Genomic DNA, 20,497 nt, shown 5'->3' on the forward strand with positions numbered 1-20,497 from the left:
CGTCTTGTTCATTATGGTTTTTAATGGACAGAAAGAAGGAAAAGCCAAATAGCCTTTATTGACTTTCAGATAAATAACATAATTTAATTGAAAAAGCTTGGTATGAATGGAAAGTAAGAAGATAAGGACATCAGCAAAAACCCAAAAATATATATAACCGACTTAAACTTTTTCCACCAATATTTCTTCAATTCAGAAAGGGATTCTGCTTTTTCCTTCTTCAATGAGAATAATAAAAGAAAATCCTACCTAATATTTTATCCAACTTTTCTTCACTGCAAATTTATCTTTAATGTTAGAAATAAGTAAAATGTAGAAAGTAATTTATAGTTTATAATACGAAGGGTGAAATGGTAAGATCATAACTGTGGATATTGCAGTGAGCTTAGGTAGAATGGATGCATGTGCTGTGTCTCCACTTGTCTCCCACTTTCCTATCAAAACATCTTTTTGCATTAGTATAAATATTTATATTTTATTTATAATTCTTTTTTAAGTATATACATGCATATTTGAAGAATAATGTGCGTGCATAAAAAATTAACTATAGTATTCAATTTTTTATTTTGCTGCTTTTCTTATTCTAAAATATATATACTATCTACATCATTAATCAAATATATTTTGTTTAATTCTTTTCTTTTAACCTCATCATTCTACTTCACCTTTATAATTTGCATTTAAAATTTGGTCTCTGTGAGCACCAATAGAACCAGTTCCTGGAAATTGTGGTATTTTGACTTCAAACTAAAAAAAAAAAAAAAACAGGTATTATTGGAGGTATGTTGATGCACACTTTGAAAAAGGACACTTTACTTTTTATAATAACCTTTTTGTCTTTGAAACTGCTAAACAAAATAACATTTTTACTCTTTTTTTAGAGTAATTTTTTTCTTAAAATTATGCTTGTTTTCTCTTTAAACTCTATTATTGTTATTTTAGTCTAAACATCACTCAAATCACACATTACGTGCAATAGTTAAACTACATAGTGTTGAATACTTTATTTATTTTTCTACAATGTGAAAGAGTTGTATGATTTTAAGTATCAAAATAACAATTTTACTCTTTTTCTATTGAGGCTTTCAATCTACAACTTTCTATGTGTAATCCAAATTCCTTGTCAATAGTCAATGCTAATTGCCTTTATTTATTTATCTATATAAAATTGCAATGGTTTTTTGTTTCATTAATGTGATATGGACTAAAAGTGTGTCCTATGGTTTCTATAACAGAAAAAGGATATATATATATATATATATATATATATATATATATATATATATATATATATATATATATATATATGAAAAGAAAATAGATTAGAAAATGTGAGCATTATTTTGTTCATAAATGATTAAGCAGAGACAACCTTTTGAAATTGTCTTTTTGTCCTATTATATTGTAACACACCAAACAAACCTCATTTATAATTCGTCATGAGATTCGAATCCTAGGGTTGTTAACAACTTCATTCTGAACTCGGAAAATGTCTTTTGAATAGAAAAAGATAAAAAAAATGTGTTTTAATTTGTAAGGTATATATACTTTTAAGCATAGATATATAATTTTGAATATATTGTTGGTTAAAAAGTAATTTGAAGTATGTAAGAGGTGAAAGATAGAAAGTATGAAAGGGCATATTGAAAAGTGGAATCCACCAAATTGGTGGGCATATACTTTAGAAGATAAAATAATGGGAACGGTAATACTATGATTTTGCTTTGTACATTAATTGGAGCATAGAGTTGGAAATTTTTGTTATGAAATGAGTGTTGTTAAGAAAAAGTAAAATGTCTCCTCTCTGTTCAATCAAGTGAATGTGGGTCAGATTGCAACACTAAAGTCAACCTCATATGGACAATTCCACATTCGTTTTTACTGTTAATTTATCATTTCTTCTGTTTAACTATACATTCTTCATATTAATTTCAAGCCACTACAAAACTATCCATAACATGAGTCCTAACCATCACAAAAATTATAATAAATGTGAAATAATAATATATTTAATTTTTTTTTTGTCTTTTAAGTATTGCATTTTTGTATTGTTCCAATTCTCTTTAACTAAATATTTTCGTATTTCAAGTATAAATAAATTTACATTTACATAGCCTTAAAAATTATACTTTGTGATGACTAATTTATATATAAAAAAAATATTTAAGACTAAAAAGGAAACTATATTTAATTTATAAGTTAAATATACTTTTAGTTTCTCAATGTGAAATTAAAATTTATCTATATCTAAAACTTTAATAAAGATCTTCAAACTTTAAAAGATATAATCTTTTAATTTAATTACGTAAAAAAAATTATGTGTTAAATATTAGTTATTTCATACTGATGTTGAAGTACTTATATTATTTCACTCATTTCAATCTAAATATCATTTTTTAACACGTTGATTGACATAAAAAAAATTGACAAAAGAATTATATAAAAATATATTAAAATTTAAGACAAAAAATATTTTAGTTTTGTATCTAAATTTAAAAACCAAAACTATATTTAATACTTAACTTAGAATGCATATTGTATACACATAAAGATATAAATATACCAAATAGACTAATGATGATCGACCTGTAATACCATTAAAAATAGGAGGTTTAAGCTTTCTAAAAAGGTAAAACTTTAGTTTAAAAAAATTAAATATAAAATCAACTTATTTATCTATAACATATATTATAGATAAATAAATTGATTTTATATTTAATTTTTTAAAGTAAAGTAATTATTAAAAGAATAAAATTTTAAAAAAAACTTTTTGTAAATAGTAATTTGAATTAAAAAAAAGGTGACTATTAACATATAAAACTGAAGAAAAAAAGTATGGATACTAAAAAGATGATTTTATAGGTTAGTGTACATAATGTGCTGAAGGAGTGAACAATGTGTGATTTGTTGTCCATGTTAGCTGGTTTTAACCTTGTGCAACAACTTTTTGGTTAAGTCTTCTCAATGTTGGACAAATCTTGTTAATGTCTTAGACAACATGCTGCACTCTCATAAAACGTTCAAACTATGCTTATCAAATTATTTTCAATTCAATAATGATACTTTGACAACATTTTTTTGACAACATTTTAATATTTATGTGTCATTATGTGATTAATCTAAAATTACTCCACAATCAATAATAATAATCATAAACACCAACATGGACTAATCACAAAATAATAATAATTATAAACACCAATATAAGTCAATTACACATAATGACATGTAGATGATATTAAAATGTTATAAAAAAATATTATCATGCTTTTCAATTTCATGTATTCTTCAACCAATTATAAAATAATTAACCTCGTGACCATACGCTGACCCACAATCACAAAACCTGATTATCCAATACGTGTAAATATATGCTCCAGAACACTATGGACTATCGATAGACGACAAATATGTACTCAACCAAAGATAGAATTTAAAAAAAAAACAATTAGTAAACAATACTAAACATGATTAAAATATAATTAAACAAGTGTTAATTCATAAACAATATGGAACTTACGAGGTTATATATAAATAGAAGTGAATAATAAAGTAATATTTTGTGTATATACATTCCTTTTTAGGCCGAAAACCAAACAAAGGACGGAAAAGGGATTCCCCTACACCCAAATATTATAAAATAGTAAGAAGCCAAGGATGAAAATACAATATTATAAAATGTTTTTACATATCATATAATGTAAAAACTTCAAATATACTGTAAACCTTTAAAATCTTAATTTCAAAATTATTCATCTTTTTTTAAAAGTATTTGTCTTCTCAAACTCAGATAAAAATTATGTATGAAAAGCAGACTCTAACACTTAAGTGAATCAGTTACATATAATAAATGAGATAATAAATAAAAACAATTAATTTATCTCGTGCTATTTATGTTATCTTTACATGCTTTTAAGCTGGATAACTTTTCACATACATATAATAAATGAGATAATAAATAAAATAATTAATTTATCGTGCTATTTATATTATCTTTTCATGCTTTTAAGCTGGATAACATTTCACATAATAAATTTACCTTGTCAATCTATAGTGAGTCATGCCACCATAATATACGAGTTAGCCGATATATAATCAATATCTATATGTGTTTGGATATATAATAACAATATTAATCAAAATACAATAGTATAACAAATAGAATATATTGAATTTAGAAGGGAGAATAATAATTAGATGAAGAATGAGAGGGTGGTGGGCCCCCACAGAGAAAGTGAGACAGGAGAGCTTAGATGTTGTTTAAAGGTTTGATAGGATAGAATAGGAGGAGTGGGTCCCGCAGAAAGCAAAAATGTTTGTGGTGTGAACTGAACGAAGAATGAGAACTGAAAGCATCGCTTGGGGGAGGGAAGGATGTGCGTGTGGGTAAGTTAGTGGATGGATCTTTGCTTTTTTTTCCTCACAAAAGACAACACATCTTCTTCTGCAGTATCTTCATTTCACCTCTCCTCAACCACTATAAAACAATCTTCCACTCTCCTCCACACATCAACAACAACAACAACTATGGAGACAGCTAAAGTTTCTCAAGAGGAACAACGACAACCTCGTCATGCACAGGCAGAATCTTCCACTCTCGATTGGAGAGGCCGACCCTCTAATCCTGCCAAACACGGTGGAATCATTCCTGCTGCTTTTATTCTTGGTCACTTCTCTCTCTCTTTCTCTTTCTCTCTTTCTTCACAAGCCTTCTCCATGAATGCATGGTTTAAGTATATATATCTCTGTGTACGCCAGGGTTGCAAGCATTTGAGATAATGGCAATAGCAGCAGTGGGAAACAACCTCATAACTTATGTCACCAATGACATGCACTTCCCTCTGTCCAAGGCCGCCAACGTCGTCACCAACTTTGTTGGGACTATCTTTCTCCTCGCTCTCCTCGGAGGCTATCTCTCCGACTCCCACCTCGGCAGCTTCTGGACAATGCTCATCTTTGGTTTTCTAGAACTTTCTGTAAGTCATTCATTAACTCTCTTCTTCTTTCTTTTTCTTTCTCTTTCTCTTTCTCTTTCTCTTTCTCTCTATCACCATAGCTACACCCACTTTATCATCTGCTTTCTTTTCTGTCTGTACTCCGTACTCTATGTGTTGCCCCGACCCCCACTGTCACAGCTGGACATCTATGGCGTTTCTTGCCTTTCAAATCAGATTTTCTCACCCATCATTTCACGTGGAATCTTCAGCTACTCATTTTCAATTCTTTTTTTCTTTAAAAATATTAGTTTTGTTGGACTGTTGTTTGGCCCATCTGTACTTGTCTTGTTCCTTCAGAGCCTCTGCTGAAAATATTATATTTTTACAGGGTTTCATTCTGCTATCGGTCCAAGCTCACGTTCCTCAGTTGAAGCCAGAGCCGTGCAATCTGTTAACTGACGGAGAACACTGCGTGGAAGCAAAGGGCTTCAAGGCGGCGATATTCTTTGTGGCGCTCTACTTGGTGGCTTTGGGGAGTGGCTGTGTGAAGCCCAACATGGTTGCCTACGGAGGAGACCAGTTCGATCAAGACAACCCTAAGCAGTTAAAGAAACTCTCCACTTACTTCAATGCAGCGTATTTTGCATTCTCTGTGGGAGAACTGGTCAGCCTAACCATTCTTGTTTGGGTTCAAACTCATTCGGGAATGGACGTGGGCTTTGGTGTATCCGCTGCTGTAATGGCAATGGGACTCATAAGCCTCATATGTGGCACTCTCTATTACAGGAACAAGCCCCCACAAGGCAGTATTTTAACCCCTATTGCTCAAGTACCCATCTTAAACCCTTCCACTATTTTCACTCATATAATATAATATCCATTTATCATATTCATCATTACTGTAAGCAACACTAGATAGAGGTTTACTTATTGCTAGTTATCTACATCTCATAATTTATTTGTTGAGATTTTTCTCAACATACAGGGACCTAAAAACAGTCTCATCCACTCAGTATATATATGTTCGTTTAAGTTAAGTTAAATGATCCCAAAGTTCACTATTTTGATTTTCTGAAAATCTTTGTAACGTGTACAGTTGTTTGTTTATTATATTGGGTTGTTCATAGTAAGTTGTGCTTGCCGAGTTGTGCATGTACGGGAATGTTGTTAAGTAATAATGTCTGTCATGTTGGCTGGTCTGTTGGACACTTAAACTAAAACAATCAAGTTTGTATACCTTGATCTCGTCTTAGGTACTTGTGGCTGCAATTTTGAAAAGAAAGCTGGCTCGACCATCTAACCCACAAATGTTTTACGGAAGCCAAAACAATACTGGTCCTCTTCTCTCTGATAAATTCAGGTACTTTCAACGTTGCTTCTATTGGTTTTCTTTTCTTTTTTTCATGTCATCGTCATGTGAACTCTATTTTTTCGCACAAAAAAGCTTTATAAACCTCAAGATTCAAACTTTTCATCCAAATTCCTGCCAGTACATGCATCTTTGCTGATTAGTTTTATAACAAACTTTGTACACGCACTACGTTTGATCAGGTTCTTAGACAAGGCTTGTATCAGAGTCCAAGAGGGGACAGACACAAAGGAAAGCGCATGGAGATTATGCAGTGTTGGGCAAGTTGAGCAAGTGAAGATATTGCTATCGGTTATTCCCATTTTCTCGTGCACCATCGTTTTCAACACAATCTTAGCACAACTGCAGACATTCTCAGTCCAACAAGGGAGGGCCATGGACACCCATGTCACCAAATCCTTTAACATCCCTCCAGCGTCGCTTCAGGCCATTCCCTACATTTTGCTCATCGTTTTAGTCCCTCTCTACGACACCTTCTTTGTCCCATTTGCCAGAAAATTCACCGGTCATGAGTCTGGAATCTCACCTTTGCGGCGAATAGGTTTTGGTCTTTTTCTGGCTACCTTTTCTATGGTTGCAGCTGCTCTGATGGAGAAAAAGAGAAGGGATGCAGCTGTGAAGCTTAACGAGACCTTGTCCATTTTTTGGATAACCCCACAATTCTTAATATTTGGATTGTCAGAGATGTTTACAGCCATTGGTCTCCTTGAGTTCTTTTACAAACAGTCTTTGAAAGGGATGCAAGCATTCTTGACAGCCATCACATATTGCTCCTATTCATTTGGGTTTTATTTGAGCACAGTTTTGGTCACCTTGGTGAACAAGATCACCTCAACTTCTTCAAATGGTGGTTGGCTTCACTACAACAACCTTAACCAGGACAGGCTCGACCTTTTCTACTGGCTACTGGCTGTCTTGAGTTTCCTCAACTTCCTCAACTATCTATTTTGGTCCAAACGTTATTCTCATGCTCCTTCCCTGTCCCAAACTAATGCCAAGGAAATCAACCCATACGTAGAAGATGACAATATTCCCTAGAAACTTAATTTACTCTTTTTTTCCTAGCTATCTCTCTATATATAAATATACATAAAGTTATCCACAATTCTCCTTGTATACTCTTCAAATTTACAGTTACTGTAAAGAATTATATATGAAAATGCCGTATCTAGAAAATAGTATCATATTTCACAAGCTTGTTATTACTCTTGAAATTTGATAGCAACCAAGCATGCTGATATGAATAACTCAACCGAGTAAGAAATTATTTTATATAAGTATACCCTTGACTGCGAGTACGTAATATTAACCAAAGCTCAAGTGAAAGAGTGTATTTTGACAAACAAACATCGAAAACACTAAAGAGAGTGAACCGTAATTTGACAGAGAGACCAAAAGAAATATTTCAAAGTACACGATAAAATGCTAGAGCATATGAAGCATAAATTAAGCTCTATGTTGTTCCGAAGACTTGTGAAATATCGATGTCAATGGAGATAGAAAGAGCATTTGTTTTTTCATTTAGTTGTTAAATTTTTATTGTAATTTTATGAAAAGTTATAGATAAAGAAGATGGCATAGGAGATTTATCAGTTGTTGTGGGTGAAATTATAGTTGAGAGGAAGTTGTGGTTGGTGTTGTTCTATTTTACAATGATGTAGGGTTGTGTATTGAGACATGTCTGAGACATGTTTTACTGTTGAAGGCAGAAACATTTAAAATGGCATCCTCGTAGGACAATAGTTACATAAAAATATTGTTGGCTAAAAGATGAACAGATTCCCCACTTACCCCCAACAAAAATGGCTGGTCATGCCACCGAGCCCACTTTGGTCTCAAATTTATGATTGTTTTCTCCATCATCCATCCTTTCTGTAAAAGTCCCTACTTTCATATCCTTCTACTTCCTTCTTTTTACTTCTTTCTGTAAAAATATGTATTGTAGACATATTTTTAAATTTAAGTAAAGCTTTAAGTTTATTTATATATTTTTGGCATCCCTCAGTTTAGTGTGTGTTTAGGCGATTTTGCTTTTCAAGATTTAAATAGCTCAATTTCTGTATATATATATTTGAAAAATACACGATTTTAATCTCAATAGGAACTTATTGTCAAAATTTTAATGCCATCGACATTAACTCATTCAGTTCCAGTTTGTTTTTGACTTTTCCCAATTTTATCTTTCTTTAATGTATTTTGAAATTTATTAATATGTTGTAATAAATTATCAAAAAACTGAGAATAAATAGTTAATGTCAAAAAAATGTTTTTGTCGTTTATCATGATTCATTATTTTGTACTATTAAGTTAGGTTTTAGCATCAAATTATGTTAGTGAACGGTATTTAATTCTTTATTATTATCTCATTTAATTAAACTATTAATTCTTATTTTATTTAATTTGAATTATTTGAGCCTAATTAATTCAATTATTATTTACAGAACAATTTTGGAAACATAGTTGGGATAACAAGAGTGTGACCACGTCAATAATTATATCTAATTTCGTTTTGTAATTTTAATTATTCTAATTTGGACATACTTTCACCTTTGGGCTCAATTTTTGGTCAATTTTAGAAGAAGTTCATACTAAGGGCATTTTCGTCTTTTAGGGTTATAAAGATCCAAAATCAGATTTTAGAAGCTCTCTCCACATTTCACGTTTTTCTTCTTCTTACGTTAGAGCATTGGGCGTTTTCAACTGGGTTTTAGGTTTGCTTTCACTTTCTCTTTTTCTTGTATTGAATCATCTTTATTTTAATTCGAATTTTGTTTTGTGCCTTCAATCCCATTTCGTTTCTGCACTTTAAATCTTAATTCGTTTCTGCACTTTAAATCCCATTTCATTTCTACACTTTAAATTCCATTTTGCTTTGGTAATTTGTTTCCAGATTTGAATAGCATGTTATGTTGTTGTTTTGAAGTTCGGTTTGTGCTTTGAATTGCGTTTTCTATTGTGCTTTGTTTGTTTTTCGTTTGCTGTTGTTCCAGAATGAATTCACTTCGTTTTTGCTGCTGCAATTACGTTTTAACGTTAGCTTAGGTGTGCTTTGTTGGTTATTAGCGAAATTGCATCGTTTCCATGAGATTTCTGAGTTGGAAGTGTGATTTTGCTACCCTAATTTGGCTCAATATTGAATATGTTTTGCGCTTGCATTTGGGTATACGCTTAGTTGTCTAATTGGTGTTTAATCTTCGTTTAGTTGATGAAACTGTGTGGTGCAAAATTGATTGAACTTGTGCATTGCATTCGCTTAATTAGTTTGCAATTATGAAAACATGGGTAGTCTTCACTTAGTTCGTTAACTTGTGTTGGATTAGGAGTTAGAGTAATGTTTATTTGTTGCCAATTTGTGATTGGAAGCATTCTAATTGAGTTAGTGTTCGATCTAATTCCTGAACTAGAATTGGACCTAAGAGTCACTTTCTACCTTGCACTTAATTTGACTCGGGTACGACTTCGATCAAATTTATTAATATGTTATTAATATGTCTTTGCCCTTTACCATGCCATGAAAAGGGGAAAAAATCACAATAAATTAAATTAGTTATAAATTATTAATTATAATAAAAGCATTTAAATAATTATTTTCATACATTCTATTATTAATATTAATGTATCAATTAAAATTTAAAATTAATTTATATAATTAGATATATATTTAATATATATAGATAGAGAAAATTTAAAAAAGAAAAGTTGGAATGGCCAGCTTAGTTCTAGTTAATTTGTTTTTGGTTAAATATGTTTTTGATTTTTTAATTTTTAGTTAAAATTGGAGTTAGTTTATCTTTAAAACTTTGACCTAATTTAATATTTTAATTTTAGAAATGTACTAATGTAGTCTTTTTAACCGAACTTTCTAAAGTTTATTTTATGTTTCAAATATGTTTCATGATAACATTTTAGTTGTTTACGTTTGGCATATTTTCACTTTAGTTTTAGCTAAAAAAACGTATTTGAAACGTCAAATAAACTTCACAAAATTTTGTTAAAATGACTAAATCAACGCATTTCACAAATTGAGAGATTAAATTGAGTCAAAATTTTGAAAAGAGACTAATTCTACTTTTCACTAAAAGTTAAATAATTAAAAACATATTTAACCCTTTTATTTTTATAGTAATTATCTTATTCTAATTTTTCTATAAGTATTTTTCCAATAAAAAAATACTTCAAAAACTTTTATTATCTGTTATAATTTTCAAAATGATTTTTTTTTTATAATTAACTTTTTCAAAACATATAAAATACATTTAAGAAAAATTGTATGGACAAGTCTTTCACTAGGAGTGACAAAATGGTCAATCTAATTCATTTTTGCCTGTTGAAGATAGATGGGGACAAGCCAGTCTATTTATACAACACAAGCTAAAAAATGTAACATGTCTCCTCTTCTAACGAGACAAACAAACTAGATTAATATAGTTAATAAGTTAAAAATCTTAATTCAATGCACCTGACAGTTAAATCCAATATATTTTGCTATCCTTTACCACGTTCTTTCTCTTTCTTCTATAGTATATTCATCATTCTCTTTTCTTCTTCTCTTCATACGACTAAGATTAGTATGTGATGAAATGATAAAAGAATATTTTAATCTTTTTTTATTAATATGAGTACATATTTAGTAGTTATGGGGTGCGAAAACAATAGGCGTACATCTATTCCTTGATATTGTTATCATGTTAATTAAAAAAGAGGTTTTTCATGGCACGTCCATGTTATTATTAAAGCCCATACTATCAAAATGGTTTAATACCTCTTTTGGTCCCTCGAAAGGGGACCAAAGTTCAATGTGGTCCTACCTTTTTTTAAAAGTTCAATGTGGTCCCAACTTTTGTAAAAAGTGTGCAATCAAGTCCTTTTTGGAAACGGCGTTGAGTTTTTAACGGAGCAGCTGACAGGGTGGACTGAAGTTAGCTACGTGGCTGTGTGTGGGTAATACGTGACTGTGAGAGGGTGATACGTGGCTATGAGAGGGTAAATGTGATAATATTACTGAGGTTAAGAAATCAAGGGTTTGAGGAGTTGTAGAGAAATTGGTGTTTGAGATACGAATGACTTCTTCTGAAGAGTGTTCGTCGCGTTTGAGAAATTGGGGCAAAGGTGACACAGAGCAACACAGATATCATTTTCATCAAGATGATGTAAGTTTCTGTATTAAAAAAGAAAAAACAGAGATCTTCATACAGAATTTAAATTCAATCCTCTTACAGTGCTGTTTACACTATCAACATGAAGAAGATTAAAGAATCCACATTCCCTCAAAGTTTGGCACTGAACCCACAAAATTCAGTTTAAAACCCTTAGTTTATTACCAGCAAAAATGTAAAACTCACACTAAGAGCATAGAAAAAAACCCAGCCCAAAAAACCAAAACACCACAAAATCAAGACAATAAAATAAAATAAAATAAATTTCAAGCATAACTATCGTCAAAAATTATAGAGAAAATCAATATATTGATCAATAGCGTCCTTCAATTCCGTGGTGGCTTCCTTAGCTTCCTCGAAAGTGGGAGCAGAACCGAACACCATCCTTGGCGCAACGAAATCGCTATCGTCGGCGAAGTCCCAGTCGTCCCAAGGCGACGCTGCATGCAGCGGCACAACCTCGGCAGTCTTCGCGCCCTGTGCAGACACTCCGGCCACCGACGAGGATCGCGATGCGCTGCGGACCGATTGCTCTGTCGGGAGCGCTGCCGTCGAGCCCCGAAGACCCGACTTTGAGACGCCGATGCCGGCGATCTTCGCCGCCGTCCTCATAGCTCCTCCGCCGCCCATTTGTTCGATGAGAAAACCCCTTCACACGCGCAGGGGAAGAAACCCTAACTTCTGATTTCCTAACCTCAGTCATATTATCAAATTTACCCTCTCACAACCACGTATCACCCTCTCACAGCCACATATTACCTACACAAAGCCACGTAGCTAACTTCAGTCCACCCTGTCAGCTGCTCCGTTAAAAACTCAACGCCGTTTCAAAAAAGGACTTGATTGCACACTTTTTACGAAAGGGTAGGACCACATTGAACTTCTAAAAAAAGGTAGGACCACATTGAACTTTGACCCCTTTCGAGGGACCAAAAGAGGTATTAAACCTATCAAAATAAAGTAAAAGAAAAAAGAAAAATAGACCGAGCTCGTTCGGAAAGTTTATTCTAATAGTTATCATTGTAAAAAAATTGTTTTAAAAAACTCATTCTGAATTCATTTATCTGTTTGAAAAGTTCATTTATAAAAATATCATCTATATTTTGAAAATTGTTTCGAAAATTTTATTCCATAATATATTTCATATATTATGAAAAATCTTATAGAAATAATATTTTAAAAATAATATTATGAAAATTTGAAAAAGTTTCTTCTAAAAAAATTCCAAAATAAAACACTTCAGATATCACTTTTAGAACAATGAAATAATCATTTTAAAAATTATAAAGTGCACTCCATTTAAATGTTAGGGTAGTTCTCTCACTTTTATTACTTTCCCTTTCCTATTTATATGACTATTTGTGAATCTCTATCATATTGTTAGAGTTAGAGTTCATAATCCAAAAGTACTTAAAAGACATTATTTTATTTTTAAATCTAGAAGGAAAACTATAGGTGAATTGGTGACATAAAAGAGATGATAATTAATTTATATGTTTTATATAAAAAATCAAATTTGATGTGGTTTGTTTGTTGAATAATTAAAATTGATTTGTGTGATAAATGCATAATATTGTTGTGTAGGTTCAATATACATACATATCCATAAATATTCACATTGATAAAATATTGTTCGTTTTGGGCTAGGCTAATTTATTTTTGGTACCAAAAAAATCCTCCCCTCAAACAAAGGGTTATGATTCTTCTACCTCACCTATAGCGGAAGTTTTCCAAACTGGTAAGATATTGTCCGTTTTGAACTAAGTCTTCACAGATTTTCTTTTGATACCACTCCAAAAGACCTATTATTAAAGGAGGTATTCTATGTGTATATAAACTCATGTCTATTTTTTATTTATCCGATGTGAGACTTTATTTATACCCAACAGATACAAATTGTTTTTTGTTGCCAAGAATGTTTATGAGATATATTATAATTTTTAAATTAGTTTCAAAACACTCATTTATGATTTGTCATGAAATTGGTGTTATTTTTCATGTAACAAAGTTACATACACGGAGAGAAAAAAATATTATTTATCATGTTATATAGTTAAGGTCATTGTGAAAATGTAAGTAATTTACATCAATCATATGATTATGCTTTTTCAACTACAACTTCAAAAACATTTGCTGCAAATAATTTCTTACAATAATTTGATTTTGTTGATTTAAGTATATGTGGATGTTAAATTCCAATTGCCCTATGTCAGCCTACAATACACAAATTATTCACTATACTTTGTTTAATAACTATTATTAATTTTATTTTCTTAAAAGATATATAAATTACTCCTCCAATAATAATTATAATTACGATGCAAAACTAGTTTTTTTTTTTTTATCTTGGACAAAATTTGAATGATAAAATTAAGAATATTGATAGGATTTTATGGAAAAAAGTTAGGGATGCTAGCATCAATAAGTAACATAAATTTTAAATCCCATATATATAAATTAAGGAAAAGTTTCATTTATATTATTTTATTACTTAGGTTTCTAATAATTTGCAATACTGATGGTGTATAATTCAAGAGACACGACTATTTTTTTCCTTTTAATTATTCAATTTATGTTATTTTATATTAATTGTTAGTTTATATTTTATTTGACATTTTTGTTCCATTTTATATTAGTTGTTATTAATTTATGGAATATAATTTTCCAAGTATTATAAATTTTATAAAAATTGTAATATTATAGATATATTTCATACAAAATATTTATAATTAATAAGTGTACTACATGTTATATTTATTCTAAAAGTTTACTTATGTATTACATATTATTCAAATATCACTGCTAGAACTATTACAGGAATTAAAATAATTTAGGCACACTGTGAATAAACTAAAATTATGTTAGGCATCAGTACCTTAAAATTATATATAAAGTTTTAAATTCAAAATTTTATGCTACACTTTCCTCTTTCTATAAAATATTAAATAATCACAACAGTAAATAAAAAATTAATAGTAATTATTATGTTTTGTTGATTTCTCTGACATAATATAAAATTGTTTTTGTTATGCATTTATATATGAAACAATTTTTATTGGATTTTTAACAACAGAGAAAATGGAACTTAAAATAAGAAGTTCAATTACAATTAAGAAAACTTGTGAAGAAAGAGGAATTAGTTAATATTTACAGTAACATATTAATAAAATGATTTATTTATGATTATTTTTATTTTAATAATTATTATAATATTTAAACTGTTAGTTATAATATCACAAATGACAAGTGTCAATCGTAAGTGTGAATAGTATTACCCCATAAGAGGCCCGAAATGAATTTGGGCTTTAGAAGGGAAAGAGTAAGCCCATGAGAAAGATACGATATGATATGATATTTGTGTTTTGGCGGAGGGGAGGCGTGACAGTGGCAGCGGTGAAAGATTGAGAGAGGAAGAAGAAGAATTAGGGTTAGGGTTGAGGTTGTGAAGAGAAGATGCAAGGCGGTGACGAAGTGAGTATAGAAGAGTTGGCCTCAAATCTTTCTCTCTACAAAGATCAACTCCACCAGGTAAGCTCAATTCAACTGTTCACTCACTCTGTTCTCGTTTCGTTCCGTTTCATTCATTTGTTCCTCTTTCAATGAATTCTTAGGTCAGACAGCTCCTGAATGATGAACCTTCGAATTCAGAATACGTTGACATGGAGAGGGAACTTTCCGAGGTATGTGCCCTCTTTATTTTCTTGCTAACAACTAATACACCACTTCTCCTACTTCTTCATTTTCTCAATCTCAATTCCCTTCTCTCTCGAGAAAGCAGATCCCTACCATAAAGACATCAGAGGATCCTTGTAGGCAAATGCATTTCTTGAATTTTCTTGCTTCTAAAAGGTGCTGAGGGTACTAGTTTTTATTTGGAACCTGCGGGCAATTTGTAACATGATTCAAATTGCTCAGCCTGAGGACTATGATCAAATAAATAAGTGAATCTTACATAACAAAACAAAAAACCAAAGACAACCTCGTCAAAATGCACATCACGTCTATCTTGGTTGTTGTGCAGGTGTGCTCTCTGTCGTGATGTCCAGCATGCTTTCTCCCTCTCACCTGATATGAGATGTTCACACTGAGATTCACCTAAGTTAGAATTTTGACATTAATTTTGGTTTATAATGTAAACATTTTCTGAAAACTATTTGTTTTACTGAACTCCAAATATGTGCCCTAAAATTGTGTTACACAGGTCATTGCTTTGACGGAGGAACTCCTTGCAACTGCAAAGCAAAATGAAATGTCTGGTTCAATGGCTGCTCCTAATGCTGGTACATCTCCAAGTTTGTCGATACATAAGGAGAATCAAATGGTAGGTTCTCTGCATTGTCATTTGATTTTGGAGTTTAGTTGCACTATTGCTGTCAGGGAAATTGGAAACAATGATTAGGGAACATGTGACTAATATTGCCTAGTATTTTTTCATTCGACGTCTGCCTTCCCCCATACATTTAACATCCTTTTGGTGGATCTTGTGTTTTCCTTCGAAAGTGGAGCAGTTTTCTTGCCATATTCTTATTACAATAAAGAAAAAAGCAGAGAGAATTTCTTTCCATTTCATTTTTGTATAGATCTAGCCAGATGAATTTTAATTCTGACCAAGCTGATGTTCTTGTGTGCATGATAAGGGTCTTGTCATATCCCCTCTTCTTCCTACCCCCAATTCTCCTGCAGTCCCCTCTTCATTTCTGTCTATATTATGATGGCTGGGCCTGCTTTTTAGTTATTTTGGTTGTTCAAGTATTTTTCAAAATATGCATTGGCATATGCCAGGTGTTTGCCTGCTTTTGGCTATAATTTAACTATGCAGATGAACTTACCTGCATTAATATGTATCTGCAAGTCATTGCATTGTTGTATTCTAAAACAGAACCAATGTTGTCTAACTCTTGAGTTTTCTGGTCAGACTCTTGCAAGTTTACAATTCTAGGTAGAGAAAGTAAGTTAACCCATGGTCTAACTCATTTATGTATAAAATCTGGTAAATTCTCACAACAAGCTTGAGTCAAGAAACAAGTTTGCGATATTGAAGTCCAACCTAAACTTTGCTTCCAATTGGCTTCACAGTGTTAGTGTTTTCTTATGGAGATAAAATATAGAATTATTGTTGTGCTAATAGTATTGTGCAATATGTTTTTAGTAGGTTTTTAATATTAGTTTTTATGATAATTAAACGTATAACTGAAAACTCTACTAGTCTATGTAGACCTTCAAGTTTGACAACCTTGCGTAGATAGAACTACCTGTTCATGATTCATTTAATTTCTTTTATTTGATAATTGATAAAATTAACAGTAGTAGAACTGGTGGAGGAAGTAATCGAAATAATCTCTTTGCTGTGATGCATCAAACGAATTTGGGTCTTGGACGACAGATACGTTTGAAATACATATCTGTAAAGTGTTTAATGTAGGTTGGAAGAGTGCTTATAAGTTAGAATGGTTGCTTATTGGTACAACTAATAATCCTGTTTTATGAATTCTCGATGTCCTTTGGGTTAAACCGTAATTCAATATAAGACACTCATTAGTGAGTGTCTGCAACTTATTTATTATGCCATGCTGAATAAGACAAAAACACAAGGATCCCATAGTCTGTATCCCTTTTTCCTTAAAATAGTCTTACGTTTCACTAATACACACACACATCACAATCATAATTTTTTTATAATCATTTTTTAGTCTTTTTATAATTTTAGTGTTATTCTACCCCCAAATCAGATATTTGTCTTATCCAACACTCTTATTTATGAAATTACAAATTGGCAGAAGTTGAGGAGGGAACGATTGAAATCATCTCTAAATCTGATGACTTGTTTTGTCACTATTACCCTAATCATATCTCTATACTCAATGCTTTTCTGGTGATTGTTGGTGTATTATTATGCTGTTTCACTTTTGTTAGACATATGATTTGGTTATATTAGAGATATGATTTCATTACATTAAAAAAGGGAGATATGATATGGTAGGGAAATATCTTATCGATCTGTGACTTGTTTTGTCACTAATCCTTTCAATAACTACTTGTAACAGCTGGATAGCTCTGATCTTCAAGAGAAATTTCTTATTGGCACAAAAGTTCAGGCAGTTTGGAGTGAAGATGGGGAGTGGTATTTTGTCTATCACTGAATTTTTTTTTTCCATTTCATTTACCTATGTTTATTGTGTTTTCATTTTGTTGTGTTATGAATTTCCAGGTATGATGCTACAATTGAGGCTTATACACCAAATGGTTATTATGTATCCTATGACAATTGGGGTAATAAAGAAGAGGTAAGGATTGTAAAAACTACTTGATGTACACATGATCGTATTGCTAGTCATGCAATGTCATATGTGGTCTGCATAATTTTTCCTCTAAATTCTTCATTGTTTGTTTTATTTTTTATGGGTATTTTTCCGCACCTAGGAAAATAGTGGGTGGAGGGATTGAGTTATAAAGGTGTGATCAAACTCCAAACTTTACATAAGCTCATGAAGCTTTCGTAAAATCAATTTGTAGATTCAACTGGTAAGAGTTTTCCTAATATAAAATTAATACTAATATTAAAAAATCTATTAATGGCATACAAACATAACAAATCTACTGTAACAACAATAATTCAATATTTCCACATCATAATAAAGAAAACAGGCAAATCACAATAATAAAGTGTGTTAAAGCCAATTTGTTCTGGCTTCTTCACTAGCTTATTTGAGTGAACTCGAGAGTTTACTGAAAGAGTTTTGATAGTGAGTTAACTCCTCTTTGTATAGGATTGAGTTTAAGATATAACTTATTGTTTGACAACATTATGAATCTCTTGTTTGGGGGATCTGTATTAGTTGACCACACCTATATACCAATGCCATAACACGAGTCAATGTTCGTAAATTATATTCTAGAGAATATTTGGTTATTGTAAAATATTTGAGTCCCATATTGAGTAGTAATGAAAAATTTGAGTAACAAATAAGGAGAAAGACCCACATACCTACTGTCTCAAGGTTTTGGATTAGAGATTGTATTATAGTCTCTTATATGGGTCGATTCATGACTAGTTGATATTGAATCTCCCTGGTTTGTCCTCTTTGAAAGAGCCAATAGATAATAGTAACGTGTTGATGGTGGTTGTTTATAACAGGTCGATCCTGCAAATATAAGGCCAATTCAAGAAGGTTCTGTAGATGCTTTGTTAGAAGCTGAGCGAGTTGCGGAAGCTACAAAACAGGCTATCAAACGGAAAATTGCACAAGCTGCATCAATTGATTTACAGTCTCGCAGTCTACCTGCCAAACTTCGTATAGAGGCTGATGATCCTGAGGATGTGGTGAGTGAGATGTTTTCAGTAAATTTTCTAGCTATATCTTGGAATTGTACTTTTCTAAATTAAAAATGGTTGCTTTTTGATGTTGATGAAATGCTTGAGTTTTCTTGTTTTTTAAGGATTCTACTTATGATTTTAGGATTCTACTTATCATTTGATAAGTCTTTTCTCCTGTTTGTTCTTGCAAGAACGAAAATGTTTGCAAGTTGGTTCTGGATTTGTTTTTGTTTGTGGTTTATCTGCCACTTAGCTATGATGACATGTTTTCTGACGCAATTACAGAAAGCTTCGAAACGTAAGAAAATACATGCCTTTAAGTCAAAGATGCGGATGGAGCAACTTGAAGTCACACAAAATAAGCGGCAAAATGCTTGGCAGCAATTCCAGTCAACCAAAGGAAAGGCGAAGAAGGTACCTTTCTCAAGTTTTCAAACTTTTTTATTCTCACATTAAATTAGTTTGAGAATTTTTTTGCACCTTATTTTAGCTTCTGTGACCAATGGTAGTTTTCTTGTAATTGTATTGAATTTTTGTTTTATTTTTATTTGTATATACATTTTCTAGTATATAGTAAAATATTGAACTATGCCAATTGGTTCATTAGGATACAAGGCTTGATTGGATGTTATACCCTGGTGTTATATTTTTCTTTTAGATTCTCTTTTACCGTACAAACGATAGTTTTCATGTTACAATTGCGAAGGTTTACTTTTCCACATGCATTATAGTTGTAAATATTGGAAATTAACCGAGCCAATCGATCCATTAGAGTACAGTAGTGCTTGGTTAGGATTAAATTGTCTACAAAATTTCATTCTAAGCAGTATTTTCTCTGTAACATGCATAATTTTATATTGAATTACTATATTGCATAAGATAAGTTGAATAGAAAACAGGTTCCTATTTCCTTTTTGTAGTCTGTATGTATTTCCATGTATTTTTTTAGAATAACCCTTGTATTTCCTTTTTAAGAATAAATAATGAATGCACCGTCAGTACAATTTTTTACGTTGTCTTTCTTTCACAAACCGTTATCTATAGTGAATTTGTGAATTTTTATAATAGTTATCTCAACTCATTGCTTAATGGAATATATGTACATTGGAACTGGTTGTTTACATTTATATTTATAACAGTCGCATATAAAGGGTTGTCTTATTAAAATATATTGTAAGTCTTTGCGATTAAGGGAATTAGTAAGTTACATATCTACTATCTGCTCTTGTTTTATTTATGCGTTAATTCCTTTGATTTTTGCGTTGTTTTTGTATACGACTTGGTTGTTTACATGCGTGAATTGAGTTTTAAAAATGATCTTTTTTGTTCTGGTATGTGATACAGATTGGTTTCTTCTCTGGAAGAAAACGAGAGAGTATTTTTAAATCTCCTGATGATCCTCAGGGAAAGGTTGGTGTGACAGGAAGTGGGAAAGGTTTGACAGAGTTCCAGAAGAGAGAAAAACATTTTCACCTCAAAGATGGTACAACTGAAAATGATGATTAGGTTTATATCATACTTTCAACTATTAGCCTTTCAAGTGTATGTATAACAATGCTCAAACAATCCATTCACTGTCACTTATGGCAATGTTATCTTGTGAAATGTGTTGAGACGGTTCTAGATTATGGTATTATACATTTTTTTCCCTTTTATAGCTCACTTCATTTTATCATAACGTATTTTCAAAGTTTTATTATTATTAAAGGTTAAATACATT

The 20,497-nt window shown here is 31.4% G+C and overlaps 2 protein-coding genes across 3 annotated transcripts; both read left to right on the forward strand.

The window, feature by feature from the left end:
• Positions 1-4,462: 4,462 nt before the first annotated feature.
• LOC108333568 (protein NRT1/ PTR FAMILY 4.3) lies at positions 4,463-7,482 on the forward strand. The gene is made up of 5 exons (XM_017569037.2): positions 4,463-4,666; positions 4,759-4,976; positions 5,326-5,766; positions 6,191-6,297; positions 6,489-7,482. Exons 1-5 carry the CDS (start codon positions 4,528-4,530, stop codon positions 7,342-7,344), a joined length of 1,761 nt encoding a protein of 586 aa, XP_017424526.1. The 5' UTR covers positions 4,463-4,527; the 3' UTR covers positions 7,345-7,482.
• A 5,701-nt stretch (positions 7,483-13,183) lies between these two features.
• LOC108347500 (uncharacterized) lies at positions 13,184-20,432 on the forward strand. Of its 2 annotated transcripts, XM_052879271.1 has the most exons (9): positions 13,184-13,200; positions 14,839-14,990; positions 15,074-15,142; positions 15,664-15,783; positions 17,507-17,583; positions 17,671-17,746; positions 18,598-18,783; positions 19,063-19,191; positions 20,122-20,432. In XM_052879271.1, the coding sequence occupies exons 2-9, from the start codon at positions 14,916-14,918 to the stop codon at positions 20,281-20,283; spliced, it is 894 nt and encodes a 297-aa protein (XP_052735231.1). In that variant the 5' UTR covers positions 13,184-13,200; positions 14,839-14,915; the 3' UTR covers positions 20,284-20,432. The 2 variants fall into 2 exon arrangements, with proteins under 2 accessions (XP_052735231.1, XP_017442281.1); XM_017586792.2 differs by lacking the exon at positions 13,184-13,200 and having other exon boundaries at positions 14,698-14,990.
• The last annotated feature ends 65 nt before the right edge of the window (positions 20,433-20,497 follow it).

This window comes from Vigna angularis, chromosome 1, assembly GCF_016808095.1.
Source record: "Vigna angularis cultivar LongXiaoDou No.4 chromosome 1, ASM1680809v1, whole genome shotgun sequence".
Classification (NCBI taxonomy): domain Eukaryota; kingdom Viridiplantae; phylum Streptophyta; class Magnoliopsida; order Fabales; family Fabaceae; genus Vigna; species Vigna angularis.